Source organism: Acomys minous, assembly GCF_964271855.1.
Source record: "Acomys minous genome assembly, chromosome: 15".
Classification (NCBI taxonomy): Eukaryota; Metazoa; Chordata; class Mammalia; order Rodentia; family Muridae; genus Acomys; species Acomys minous.
Genome location: NC_140497.1, coordinates 76,716,432 through 76,730,592, shown reverse-complemented (window position 1 = coordinate 76,730,592; position 14,161 = coordinate 76,716,432). Strand labels below are relative to the sequence as shown.

Genomic DNA, 14,161 nt, shown 5'->3' with positions numbered 1-14,161 from the left:
GAAAACGAAGATGCAGTTAAAACAGTGGAATAACAATATCATGGTATATTTTGTCACTGTCTATATATTTCTGTTTTCTTTCAGCTAATTCAGATATAATATATGCCCAATATAGAAATTGCTATCATTAATTTATTGGCTACTAAATAAATTTAACTGGTAATTAAATCTTTTTTCTTCTTTTATTACATTTTAATGTTTAATTTATTCATTTTACATACCAATTGTAGCCCTTCCCTCATCTCCTCAAGGTCCCACCTTCCTTCCCTGTCACCACCTTCACTTAGTCCTCAGAAAGGGGGAGCTCTTCTCCCCTATCATCTGACCCCAGCCTATAAAATCTCATCAGGACTGCCTGCATCCTCTTCCTCTGTGGGTTGGCATGGCTGCCTCGACAGGGGGACGTGATCAGTGAGTGGGTAACAGGGTCCATGTCCGAGGCAGGCTCTACTCCTCATATAATGGAGCTCACAGTGCAGCCTATCAATCACATCTGAGATCTGAGCAGGGGGTCTAGGTCCTCTCTGTACATGGCCCTTGGTTGACACATCAGTCTCTGTAGATCCCACTGGGCCTGGGTTTGTTGGCAATGTTGTACTCCTTGTAAAGCTCTTTTCCATCTCTCTGTCCCCCAATTCTTCCCTTAAGTCACCCTGTGTTCTGCCCCAGTGTTTGTCTGCGAGTCTCAGCATCTGCCTTGATCCTCTGCTGGGTGGAATCTTTCAGAGGACCTCTAAGGTAGCCTCCGATCTTGTTCCCTTTCCTCAAGCACTTCGGGTGTCTATTGTATTTGCCCTTCTGAATGAGCATTAAGCATCCTCCCTAGGGTCCTCCTTGTTATTTAGCTTCTTTAGGTCTGTTGATCATAGTCTACTTGTCTTGTATTATATGGTTAATATCTGCTTATAAGTGAGCATGTGTCTATCGTGCGTGATTTTCTGGGTCAGGGTTACCTCACTCAGGATGATCACATCTAGTTCCAGTCATTTTCCTGCAGATTTCAATATTTCCTTGTTTTTAATAGCTGAGTAGTATTCCATTGTGTAAATGTTACACATTTTTTTTTTATTCATTCTTCAGTTGAGACACATCTAGCTTGTTTCCAAAGTCTGTCTAATTTTTGTTTTTGTTTTTTGAGACAAGATTTCTGTGTGTAGAGTTGGCTGTCTGGACTCACTTTGTAGACCAACCTGGCCTCTGATTCACAGAGTTCTGCCTGCCTCTGCCTCCCAAGTGTTGGGATTAAAGGTGTGCGCCACTACCTCCCAGCTTTCTGTCTAATTTTTAACCAACAGCTTCACAGATAATAAAAACAAAAAAAATAAGTTTTCATTCAGTGGACTTTTACTTTGGCCAACCTGAAATAAAAGAGAAAAACTAAAAAGTGAACAAAAATATATTTAAAAAATTTATAAAAACTATGACAGTTGTAGAAAAAGTGTAGACGCCTGAGAATAAAAAGTGGTTCCTCAGAGGTGAGAACCAAGTGGTGTGGGCACTATTAGCTCAGTGCCTTGTTTTGAGCCACAGCATAGGGATCTGTCACCCAGGTGGCACCTAGCGGAAGAAAATGACAAGGACACAGAGCTGATCTTTCAGAGATACTAAGGAAGGTGCACAGTGCAGGGCACACAGAGGAAAGAGCTGTGCGGGGTGGGGGGGGGAGGATCTGGGACTCTTCAGAGAGCAACCAAAGTGTTCAACTGAGTGTCGGTCCATGCTCCTCTGTGAAGAAGTTGCTTAAGGCTGAGAAAAGATGCCCAGGAGAAGGTTAGTAAGAAGAAGATCTGATAGCAGTCCAAAACTGGGAACTAAGACTGTTCCCACCAGCCACAAAACATTTTCTTTGGACGGTGTATAGAGTACACACACACACACAAAATCTCTTTATACCAAGGAGAATGGTCATAGACTGAGAATGGCCCATATTTAAGCTGGAATGTAATTGACTTGACCTTGTGCAGCTCTAAGAAGGTAACTACAGCTGCTATGAGCCTGTGCGTGCTACAGCCCTGCCATGTCCAGAGATACTAGTTTTCAGTTATTTCCCCCTCACTCTTTGGCTCTTACAATCTTTCTGTTCCCTCTTCCATGATCTTTATTTTGAGCCTTTGGAGAGACAGGATATGTCACTTTTCCCCTGTTTAGATCAGTTTTGAATCTCTGTATTAACTACTATGCACTGCCAAATAAATAAATAAATAAATAAATAAATAAATAACTACTATGCACTGCCAAATAAATAAATAAATAAATAAATAACTACTATGCACTGCCAGGAAAAGTTCCTCTAATGAGGCATGAGACCTGCACTCATCTATGTATATATAGAGAGGAATTCAGAACGTCTCTTGACACTATGCTCATTTAGCAAAATGATACTAGCATGTCCTTTCTAGCTTCCTGCGCAGGTTTATAGTTACAGGCATGAGGTACATCCTGTGAGGTGGGCCTATTAAGCCCAATTTGAAAGTGCTTTTGGTTGCCTCCATAATGTATATGCCACTATTGCACCAATGCTCATATCTTTCCAGATGTGTCATTACTCTAGCTGGTAAAGCTCACAGCTTGGTTAAGACTATTGATAACTTTTCGCCCACAACAACCTGAATAGGGCCTTTCCATTCTATAAAAGATAACCAACATGGCGGAGACTTCCAGGACTGCTCCGCCTTTATTTCTCCCTATCCGGTGACCAAAGTGAGTGGCAGGGAGACAGATGTTCATGAGACCTCACTCGTAGCTGAGGAGATATTTTCAACTGACTATTGGGAGAGGAGGAATGATTTTCCTTTATGACTACGGCCTATGATAGGTTTCTCATAGGTCAGTGGATGACCCAATGTCCATAATCATATAGACAGGATTAATTGGGCTCAAAGGACTATAAAAAAGAAGACATGAAGTTGGGAGAGTGATGGTGTGCTTGGAGATGAGTTAGAATGGAGCAAGTAAAGGGTGACTATGATCTAAACACATTGTTTACACATATAAGGTTACAAAGAACTTTTTACATTAAAACTGCAAAGAAGCAACTGTTTCCAAGCGACTTACCTGCACCTCAGAACAGAGCTACCAAAGCCTGACAGGAAATCAAGTGCATCCAGAAGCCAGGTAAGCAAATCCACAGTGCCTGGCATTTAATTAAAAGTTATCAGACATGCAAAGAAGCATGGAGATGCAAGCCATAATAAGACAACCAATAAATCAAAATTGAATGGAACCTGACACGGGTTTTTTTTTTTTAGCAGAAAATGAAATTAAAAGTTATTCTAGCTATATCCTGTGAGTTAAACCAAAATTCAGTAGATATTTAAAAATCTCCAAATTGAACTTCTAGAAATGAAAACTACATGTGAATTAAAAAAAAAAAAAAAAACAACAGATGAATTAACTGCAGATCTAGTCACTGGAGGTTAGTAGACTTGAAGACACAAAAATTGTAAACTGTAAATTTAAACGCAGACAGAAAAGGTCATTATATGGAGTACAATGCTGGTGAATGTGCTAGACGGGTTCAATCTGTGAGGTTTGAGACCTTGAATGAACAAAGGAAAGAAAATATTTAAGAAATAATAATAGTCAGAACTTTCCAAACTTGATGGAAGCTGAAAAATCTACAGATAAGTAACACCATGAACATAAAGAAGGAAAACGAAAACAAAAACAAACCAACAAACCCACAATGTGCAACATGGTGTAATGATACCTGTAAAAAACAATAACAACAGTAGCATCGATTAAAAAAAAAACTTCTATAAGCAGTCAAGAGTAAAGCATGCAGCTACAAACAAGAATGAAACATACCAGAAATGGGAAGTGAAGCTGTTGGAGTAACTGCTCTATGATTCTTAAAAGGAAAGAGTAGGAAAGGAAATTACAATTCTATACCCAAAAAAGGATTAGCTTTCAATATTAAGACAAAATGCTTTTCAGATGTTCAAATGTTGAAGAATTCATTTCCCACTTATCTGCACAGTAAGTAATGTTAAGAATGTCGCACAGGTAGAATCGCACAGGTAGAAAGGGGGAGAAAACAGATGCAGATCCAAGAACACGCAAGAGAGAGTGAGGCATATACTGAATATTTTCATATAAATCCCTGGACATGGTGTGGCGCGGTGATGGGTGGGGCAGAGGTGATGAGCCAATAGGTTAGCTGAAGCTGTTAGGCTGGCAGCTGCGCCTGCGCACTCCATCATTCCTGACTGGCTGTTGTCCCGCCTCCTAACCGGCATCCTCAGCGAAACGGTCCCTGAGCTGCCGAGTCCACTGACCAGTTTCATGGCAGCCTCGAAGCAAACGGCTGTGGGGCCTTTGGTGGGAGCAGTGGTCCAGGGAACCAACTCCACTCGCTTTCTAGTTTTCAATGCCCAAACAGCAGCACTTGTTAGCCATCATCATGTGGAAGTGACGCAAGAGTATCCAAAAGAAGGATGGGTGGAGCAAAACCCCAAGGAAATCCTTCAGTCTGTCTATGAATGCATAACGAAAACTTGTGAGAAACTTGCTGGCGAGAACATTGATATTTCCAACATTAAAGCTATCGGCGTGAGCAACCAGCGGGAAACCACTGTTGTCTGGGACAAGTTCACGGGAGACCCTCTCTACAACGCTGTGGTGTGGCTTGATCTCAGAACCCAGTCTACTGTGGAGACTCTCAGTAAGAAAATCCCAGGAAATAGCAACTTTGTCAAGTCTAAGACAGGCCTTCCGCTTAGCACTTACTTCAGTGCAGTGAAACTCCGGTGGATGCTGGACAATCTAAGACATATTCAAAAGGCTGTTGAGGAAGACCGAGCCCTGTTTGGAACCCTTGACTCGTGGCTTATCTGGTGCATGACCGGAGGAGTCAATGGAGGCGTCCATTGTACCGATGTAACCAATGCAAGTAGAACGATGCTTTTCAACATCCACTCTTTGGAATGGGATAAAGAACTCTGTGACTTTTTTGAAATTCCAATGAACATTCTCCCAAAAGTATGCAGTTCTTCTGAGATCTATGGCCTGATGACAACAGGGACCCTGAAAGGCGTGCCAATATCTGGATGTTTGGGGGACCAATCTGCAGCGTTAGTAGGACAAATGTGCTTCGAGGAAGGTCAAGCTAAAAACACATATGGGACAGGATGCTTCTTAGTATGTAACACAGGCCATAAATGTGTGTTTTCTGAGCATGGCCTTCTGACCACAGTGGCTTACAAACTAGGTAAAAAGAAGCCGGTATTTTATGCATTAGAAGGTTCTGTTGCTATTGCTGGTGCTGTTATTCGCTGGCTAAGAGACAATTTTGAGATCATAACGGCCTCGAAGGAAATTGAAAACCTTGCAAGAGAGGTAGGCACTTCCTACGGCTGCTATTTCGTCCCAGCCTTTTCGGGGTTATATGCACCTTACTGGGAACCCAGTGCAAGAGGCATCATCTGTGGGCTCACTCAGTTCACCAATAAATGCCATATTGCCTTTGCTGCGTTAGAAGCTGTTTGCTTCCAAACCCGGGAGATTGTGGATGCCATGAACCGCGACTGTGGAATTCCACTCCGTCATTTGCAGGTAGACGGAGGAATGACCAGCAACAAAATTCTTATGCAACTCCAGGCAGATATTCTGCGCATCCCGGTAGTTAAGTCTGTTATGCCTGAAACAACTGCCCTGGGAGTTGCAATGGCAGCTGGGGCTGCAGAAGGGGTAGATGTTTGGAGTCTTGAACCCGAGAATATGGCTACCATTTTGATGGAACGGTATGAACCACAAATCCAAGCCACGGAGAGTGAAATTCGCTATGCAACATGGAAGAGAGCAGTCATGAAGTCAATGGGTTGGGTCACAGCCAAGGCTCCTGAAAATGGCAGCTACAGTCCTGTCTTCTCTTGTCTGCCCTTGGGCTTTTTTATAGTGAGTAGCATGACATTATTAATTGGAGCAAGATACATCTCATGTGTTGAAGAGTAATTTCAACCACAGAGTCTCAAGATGTGGGAGCTTTTAATGGAATGAATTCCACCTTTTGATGAGAAGTCACTATTATAGGTTTATTTTTACTTAGGAACCGCTTGCTACAGAACCCATGAGGCCTCTATAAATATCCCTTAAAATAAAGATTTTTGAATAAAGAGATCACACCAGAAAAACAATATGAAAAATCTCATCTGTTTTTAGCATCAGTAGTTAAGGTTATTATGATGGGAGAAGAGCACTTTAATTTTTTCTTTTTCTTTTTTTTTATTTTATTTGACATGCAACATTTACCTCTATCATGTAGAGAACCCATTTATAAATTCAAGCACATAGCAGCCAGTAGGTTATGACAGGAATGTCTTGACCACTACAGATGTAAATATTTTAGGTTAAATAGTCATGTGTATGGCAACATGTATACATATTATTTACCAAGAAAAAAAGTTTTATAAAATGGCAGTACTTACCTTAAGCACATGTGCCACCCCCAGCATAAAAAATTTTTTAAAGTAGAATATATAATTTATGTTGATAGAGAAATATAACTTCAATAGTATTCCTTGTTTCTTTCACTTTTTATTAACTATCTTTAAGCTAGAAAAATAAAAGTATTAAGATTACTGCAGTAAATATTTTAAAGAAGATTATTTACACAATATCATTTGGCATTTAAGAATAAAAGAAAAGCAAGGTTGTAAGAGAACAAATGGAAGCTGTGCATAGTGGTGCATGCCTTTAATCCCAGCACTCTGGGAGGCGGAGACAGGCAGATTGCTGTGAGTTCAAGGCCAGCCTGGTCTACAAAGTGAGTTTAGGACAGCCAGGACTATACAGAGGTACCCTGTCTCAAGAGAGAGAGAGAGAGAGAGAGAGAGAGAGAGAGAGAGAGAGAGAGAGAGAGAGAGAGAGAGTAAATGGAAGTGTATGTTTTAAGCTTCCTACAATATGTGATATGATTTTAATTTGTTTTGAAATGCATATAACAAATCTTAAAATATAAAGAAAACTTTATTTTCATTTAAATATCTAATTTGATCCTAAAGACAGTATAAAAAATAAAAAGGAATATATAATAGGAAAATATGTTAAAATACAATTATGCTGAAGAATACATATTAACTGTAAATCATCAGTTATTTCAAACCAAAAGCAATATTACCAAATTAAGGCAAGACCCACCTATGTATGTATGTTACCCAGAATGTGCTAGTCACATATGGAAACAAATGATAAAAGTGGAAGAATTGGAAAAGATATGCTGTGTTAAAATTAATTTAAAAATCTGAAATGTTTATTCCTGTGCTAAAAGGAAAATTCAGAACAAAGGATGTTAGCAGCGATAGATCAGTTTATAATGGTAAAGGTAAAAGGGTATATTCATCAAAGCTCATAATCCTAAATGTTTATGCACTTCATGATCAAGCTTCAAAAAGTATAAAGTGTAAGGGTGGTAGAAACGAAAGAAATAACAATACTAATTGCAGCAAGTGACTTCAACACCGTCTTCTCAGTATCCAATATAACAATAGGACATGCAGATGAGAATTTAGAAAGTGTAGAATATTTGAATAATGCCATAAACTTAACTTAATGTGCATTCATAGAAGATGCCACTTGGCAAAAGAATATGTGCTCTTTTCAAGTGTATGTGAGACATTTGCCACTGTAGAACATATTCAAATTAGAGCCTACTTAGTCTCCAACATGTAAGTTGACAAAAGGAAAATCTTTGGAAAATTCTCAAGTAATTCAAAACTATATGAAAAAAAAATTTAAAAGAGAAAGGGAATTTTTATTTGAATGAAAATTCATCATATCAAAATATGTGTGCTACTTTTGAAATTAAAATTTTATTGTCAAAAACTTGGAAATAAAAATTATTATGCAGCAAGTTTAATCAGACCCAAACTCTATGCACCTCAATGATCTTTTATACACCGAAGCTATGTGGTCTCATTCATGTAAATTTTTAGAAAATACAAGCTAGAGAGCAAAGAGGTGGCTCAGTACTTAAGAGTACCAGCTACTCTTCCAGGGGACCTGGTTTTGATTCCTAGATTGCCAGCACCCACATGGCAGCTCATAAGCATCTGTAACTCCGGTTTCAGAGGACCTGGTGCCTCTTCTGGCCTCCGTGAGGCATGAGGCACAGACATCCTTACAGGCAAAACACATTTTAAAAATACACAAAAAATATAAAAACTTTGAAGAGAAACCACAAACTCTTATGCAATAACAGAAAGTAAACCAGTGGCTTCTGTGGAACTGTGGGGAAAGGAAGTGAAGACATGATCATAAAAGGGTAGAAAGAAAACTGAAGGGTGACATACATGTTTATTATAAGGTCATAGGTGATAGTGGCTCAAAGAATCAAAGAGTTAATCCAGCACAGTTTATTTTAAAAAACATACTTCAAAAACTATTTTTGAAAAATATCTTCAAGCTCTGAGTAAACATAAGCAGAGCCTGCTCGGGGAAGCTAATCTTCGCTCTTCTCTCACATGCACACTGAGGGATCGTCACCAATCCCACAGCTGACTGGCATAGAGTATGCTCACACCTGTCTGCAGCAAGTCTCTTGGCTGTATTTGGGGTTTATTAGAGCAGCTTACAGTCCGTGGTCCAGCTAGTCCAACAATGGTTGTCTACCAATGGAATCCAAGGATCCAATAGTTGTTCCGTCCACAAGGCTGTATGTCTCAGCTGGTCTTCAGTGAAAGGATGGAGTTGCCAGTGAGAACAAGTGGGCAAACAGAGCAAGCTTCCTTCTCCCATGTCCTTCCTATAGTCAGCCAGCAGAAGGTGTGGCCCAGATTAAAGTGGATCTTCCCTCCTCAAAAGTTAAAAGTGGGTCTTCCCGCTTTAACTGAACTTAATTAAAAATAAATAAAAAGTCCCTCACAAGTGTACCCAGCTGCTTGGATTTGGGCTAATTTCAGATGTGGTCAAGTTGACAACCAAGAATAGCCATCACAGATGTTAAAAAAACAAAACAAAACAAAACAAAAAAAACCCACTAAGCTTAGCAGTGTCTCGGCCACACTCCTTCCACAAACACCCCTCTGTGGTTATTGGCTTTCCTCTTTTTTAAAGAAGCCTCTTTGCCTTTGTATATCTTGTTCCCTAATTCATCTTATGTGATACTGGTAAGCTGTGGCACTTCACTCTCAGGCTGTAAAGGAGCTTCTGTGTTTTCTATTAGCATATTGATGGAAGCCAAATGAGTGGTAACTGGGAGGAGAGAAAGTAAGGGATGAAGAGAGAGAGACAGAGACTCAGAGGCGAGAAACACGCGAGAGCAAAAAAGGTGAGGGCAAGATGCACCATTAAACCTAAAGACAAACGGTATTTTAATATCACACGGGAGAGTCATTAAACAGCTACGTAATGCCTGGCTTAGCTCTAGGAGCGTAAACTATGTACACTGGGCATAGAGACAAGTATACCCAACCCCCAGCTTGCCTCGGCTCAGAGTCCTGACTCACCATGCTCCTGTCTAATCCCTGAGCTTCTATTAACATATTGATGGAAGTACCTGTCCCGGGGAAGATGTTGTCCTTGAAGATGCCTCAGTGCCTGAGTCTAGCTGTTATATTCCGCAATCTCCATCTGGGTGGAACATTATGTATCCACTCTATGACTACTCGATATGAAAATGTTGCTTCCGTTCTTTTTCTAAGCATAGGAACTAATAAGAGCCTCTAAAGCAATCATGCAGCAAGTCCAGACACAACATCGTCTCAGTCAGCAGCCTACTTTAGCTTCCCACCGAAATGATGACTCTGTATTCCGATTGTCTCCATCAAAACTTAATACACTTAGTATTTAAATATTCTCTGTAGCTCCTACTGACAACCTTTATTGCTCAGTTTATTTGAGCTTTGAAGAAATTACGTGTGATCCTTGCCCTGTTTGTGTTTAGCATATATTACTGCTCATTAGCATGTCAACTCTCACCAAACACATTTATTTTAGCAAATAAAAAGGAACGAAGGCCTTGATAGACCCTTGGTGAGAAAGAAGTAGAGAGCAGTAAGACTGTGTTAATTATCTTGTTTTAAACCATCTGAAACTCAGCTCATTATAAACAATCCACAAATCTCTTACATTTAGTTATGAGAGTATGTTTTTCACATATCAAAAGAGCCAAGCTTAGAAATGTTTATAAAGGCAAAATTAGTAAGAAGACATGTCTCTGTTAGTAACTCAAATTACAAAAAAAAAAAAAAAAAAAAAAAAGCAAAATTCAGGACAAAAAAAAAAAGTCTAATGGCTGCAAATAAAGACAATTCTGCTTTGTCTCCATAGCTTTTCTTCAGAAACACAGAAGGTGGCGTACATAGCTGCCCCTCCGCGTTTCCACCTTAGTACTCCCTGGGCAGTGAGAACAGAGCACAGGGTGGATAGAAAACGCTGAAGGACGCAGTTGTTGCCAGTCACTCTTCTGTCTTGTCCTTACATTGTTGATAAGGTTTGTCTGACCTTGACCGTATTTCACTGAAGTAACTGATTGATCCTTGTTCCCCCCAATTCTGTTTCAGGTGGGTCACTGTTATCCACTACCACTAGTATCCTTCTATTAAGAACACTGAGCAAAATGAACAAGAAAATAAACTTCTTGACTTAAAACAACTATGGCTCTTGAATCAAGGAAAGAAAAAAAAAAAGCCTCATAGCACTTAGTAATCTCAGAAATAGTATTCTCAAAGAAAAGCCCAGGTGTCAAAAGTGGCTAGAATTGGGTAGGGCTGGAGAAATCTTCTAGCCCAACGTGATCTATTTAAAAAGTAAGTAAAAGATGAAATTACTATTTCACAAATATATTATTTCAAAAATATTTGTGCTGTGGTTTTGATGTTTCTACATTGCTTCAAACAACAATAGGACATGTCTTACAAGATGAAGTAAAGGCTACAACAGACACGTCTTTGAGCTTTCTTATGAAATTAGAATTTTGTCTTGGCAGATGAGCAGTTTCGGGGATGGATACAAACATACATGTATGCATGCATGCATACATACAGCTTTTATTGCAATTTATTCCAGGCACACCCTGGAAGATTCTGAGTGATCATAAAATCATTTATTCAATGACGATTTTCAATGTCTAAGAAAACAAATGCTTACAGATTCTTTGAGGAGTTGTTTCCTTAGTCACAAAACATCCTAAAATCCGGGAATGAAATTTTGGACACAAAAATTATTCTCTACGGAGATAGCTTGCTACTCATTTCCCTAAAACAGAGTCACCTAAAAAAAAAATCCTTTCATTTGGGGGGACAGAAAAAAATTGTCACCCAGATCCTTCAAATCCCCAGCCTCCTCTCTCCTGAGTCTGTGTGCAGCCCAACCCCCACTCCTGAGTCTGTGCAGCCCCAACCCCCCCTCCTGAGTCTGTGCAGCCCCAACCCCCCCTCCTGAGTCTGTGCAGCCCCAACCCCCCCCTCACCCTTCTTGCTCTTATTCCTGTTTCTTCTTGCTCCACTTCCTTCTCTTAACCTTCCTCTGTGTCTTTTCCCTGAAACAAAATCCACTGGGTCATATCATAACCACTCATATTCACAGACATCAAAAGGATGGCAGGCCGTTTAGCATCCTGCAGATGAACATGCACTAAAAAGTAACACTGGCAACTGGGCGCTTGCTGCCCACTGGGCACCAAGCAGCGATGTGCTAAAGCTCCAGCATGCTGCTCCATAGAGAAGAATGGCATTCATTACAGTTGTATCATAACCAAACCATGCACCAACTGTTTGCCTCTGTAAGTATTTGGACAGTCATTTATCTAACTTTCATTCATCCTGTCACAGCCTCTACCCTTCAATTCTAACCACTGTCATTTTTTTTTCTTGTCTGTGTGTGCTTTCTCCTCTTTTTTTTTTTTTCTTTTCTGTGTTTGAGTTTCACTTCTCACATCAGCCACAAGTACACTAGTAAAACTAATCAATGTTCGTCAATACAGAAACATGAAGAAAACATGTAATTGTTTTATAATTTTTTCCTGCAGCCTTTGATGATGTTTCTTGTATGCAATTGACAGCTATCACTGGAGAACAAGAGTATACACCCCTCATTTCCCAAGGACCTAAAAACATTCCTAATGAATTTCAACTAAAATTTACAAGAGACTCAAGGAAGTCTCCAACCTCTCTTTGAGAATTTCAATTTTTTTCTTTATTAATTTATTCTTGTTACATCTCAATGGTTATCCCATCCCTTGTATCCTCCCATTCTATCCTCCCTCCTCTTTTCCCCTTATTCCCCTCCCCTATGACTGTTCCTGAGGGGGATTTCCTCCCCCTGTATATGCTCATAGGGTATCAAGTCTCTTCTTGGTAACCTGCTGTCCTTCCTCTGAGTGCCACCAGGTCTCCCCCTCCAGGGGACATGGTCAAAGGTGAGGCACCAGAGTATGTGAGAAAGTAATATCCCACTCTCCACTCTACTGTGGAGAATGTTCTGTCCATTGTCTAGATCTGGGTAGGGGTTTAAGGTTTACCGCCTGTATTGTCCTTGGCTGGTGCCTTAGTTTGAGTGGGACCCCTGGGCCCAAATCTGCCTATCATAATGTTCTACTTGTAGGTTTCTAAGACCCGCTGGACCTTCTAAAGAAATGCTCAACCTCCTTAATCATCAGGGAAATGCAAATCGAAACAACTCTGAGATTCCATCTTACACCCATCAGAATGGCTAAGATAAAAAATTCAAGCGACACCACATGCTGGCGAGGATATGGGGAGAAAGGAACACTCCTTCATTGCTGGTGGGAATGCAAACTAGTACAGCCACTTTGGAAATCTATCTGGTGCTATCTCAGAAAAATGGGAATAGGGCTTCCTCAAGGCCCAGCTATTCCACTCCTTGGAATATACCCAGAAGATGCTCCAGCACACAACAAGAAAATTTGCTCAACCATGTTCATAGCAGCCTTATTCATAATAGCCAGAACACGAGAATTTCAATTTTTAAAAAAATACTTTATAATTCTTTAAGAGTTTCATATAGTTCATTTTTTATTGTATTTCTGTCTCTCCTCCAGCTCCTCTCATATATGCCCTCTGAAGGATCCTTGTCTACCTACCCAACTTTGAGTTCTCTTCTTTTTTTTTTTTTCTTTTTTTTTTTTTCCCTATCTGATTTAGGTTGTACAATACCAAAAACTCTTGGGAGTGGGAAATTCTCTAGGGTGCAATCAACCTAGGAGGAGCCCTGTCATTAAAGAAAGCTGATTCTCCCCCAAGTCCCTACAATTCTGCTAAATGGCTACAGTAGTTAAGAAACTTTTAATGACTTAAGAGCTATGCTGTCTTGCACCATCACCAGAGAAGTCTCTTCTTGCAGTAGATGGTGCTTAACACAAAGACCCTTCATTGGTCAATGTGCAGAGAATAAAATTTCAATCTTAAGAATACAAAAAAAAACCCACAAATTTCCTTGGTGTTCAGATGCAGAAAGATTGGGAAATAAAGTGGTCACTGTAGGTTCTCATCCAGTATTCAACGATGTCCTACGGAAACAGCAACTCACAATCTCCCGTTTCAAACTTCATTCATGTTCCTAGTGGAAGTAACCCATCACCTATGGACCAGATACGCTCTATAACTTGTTATGCTATCCATCTCTCTAGTTTATCCTCTGCATTACCAGCATGCCCAGCATCTCCACTATGAAATGTAAATGGCAGCTATGCATAGTGTGTCACACCAGAGAGTGCCTGGCCTGCTCATCTCCAGACGGAACCTTCTAGGTTTTACAGCCAATGGGAGCAGTTCAGAAAGGAGGCCTAGAATTCATTACTCCTTCCCACAATGCTTTCTAGTGCTCTAGAGTTTGCTTCTCATGAGGTCTTACTAGTTGCAGGTCCCATGAGAACAAAGCAACAAGCAGCAGATCACTGACACCCTCAGGGCCCACGGCACCACCTTATCTCAGTGGCACTACCCTGCGGGTTCTTCTTGGTTCTGAAAACGGACCCTTCTGCTTTTGAGAAAATAGGATGATAAGCCAACCAGAGTTGTGTCAAGGTCAGTTGTGGTCAGTCCTTCAAACCGGGTCTTCTGGATTCACTTCACCCGCCAATCTCCAAGCCCACCAGCCTCTTCCACATCTCACAGGGATTCCAGACAGCCAGAGTTAGAGCCCTGAAGTCTATTCTTGCTGTATTTTTTTCTGTAACACTGTAAAGAGAATAGCATCATTCCAC

General features: G+C 40.4%; 1 protein-coding gene and 1 long non-coding RNA gene across 2 annotated transcripts in view; one reads left to right on the top strand and one right to left on the bottom strand.

Annotated features, from left to right (window-relative positions):
- The window catches only part of LOC311584695, a 34,472-nt gene extending 24,737 nt beyond the window's left edge, over positions 1 to 9,735 (bottom strand). Inside the window, exons 1-2 of the long non-coding RNA XR_014774967.1 lie at positions 9,494 to 9,735; positions 3,808 to 3,850 (exon numbers count right to left, since the gene is read on the bottom strand). This is a non-coding gene — a long non-coding RNA (uncharacterized lncRNA). The remainder of the gene's footprint in view (positions 1 to 3,807; positions 3,851 to 9,493) is intronic.
- On the top strand, positions 4,210 to 6,121 carry GK2 (glycerol kinase 2). Its single transcript, XM_084758720.1, has one exon. It carries the CDS (start codon positions 4,285 to 4,287, stop codon positions 5,950 to 5,952), a length of 1,668 nt encoding a protein of 555 aa, XP_084614846.1. The 5' UTR covers positions 4,210 to 4,284; the 3' UTR covers positions 5,953 to 6,121.
- Positions 9,736 to 14,161: the final 4,426 nt, after the last annotated feature.

Coding starts and splice junctions, on each gene's coding strand:
- GK2 (XM_084758720.1), top strand. CDS start 4,285: ATGGCAGCCTCGAAGCAAACGGCTGTGGGGCCTTTGGTGGGAGCAGTG.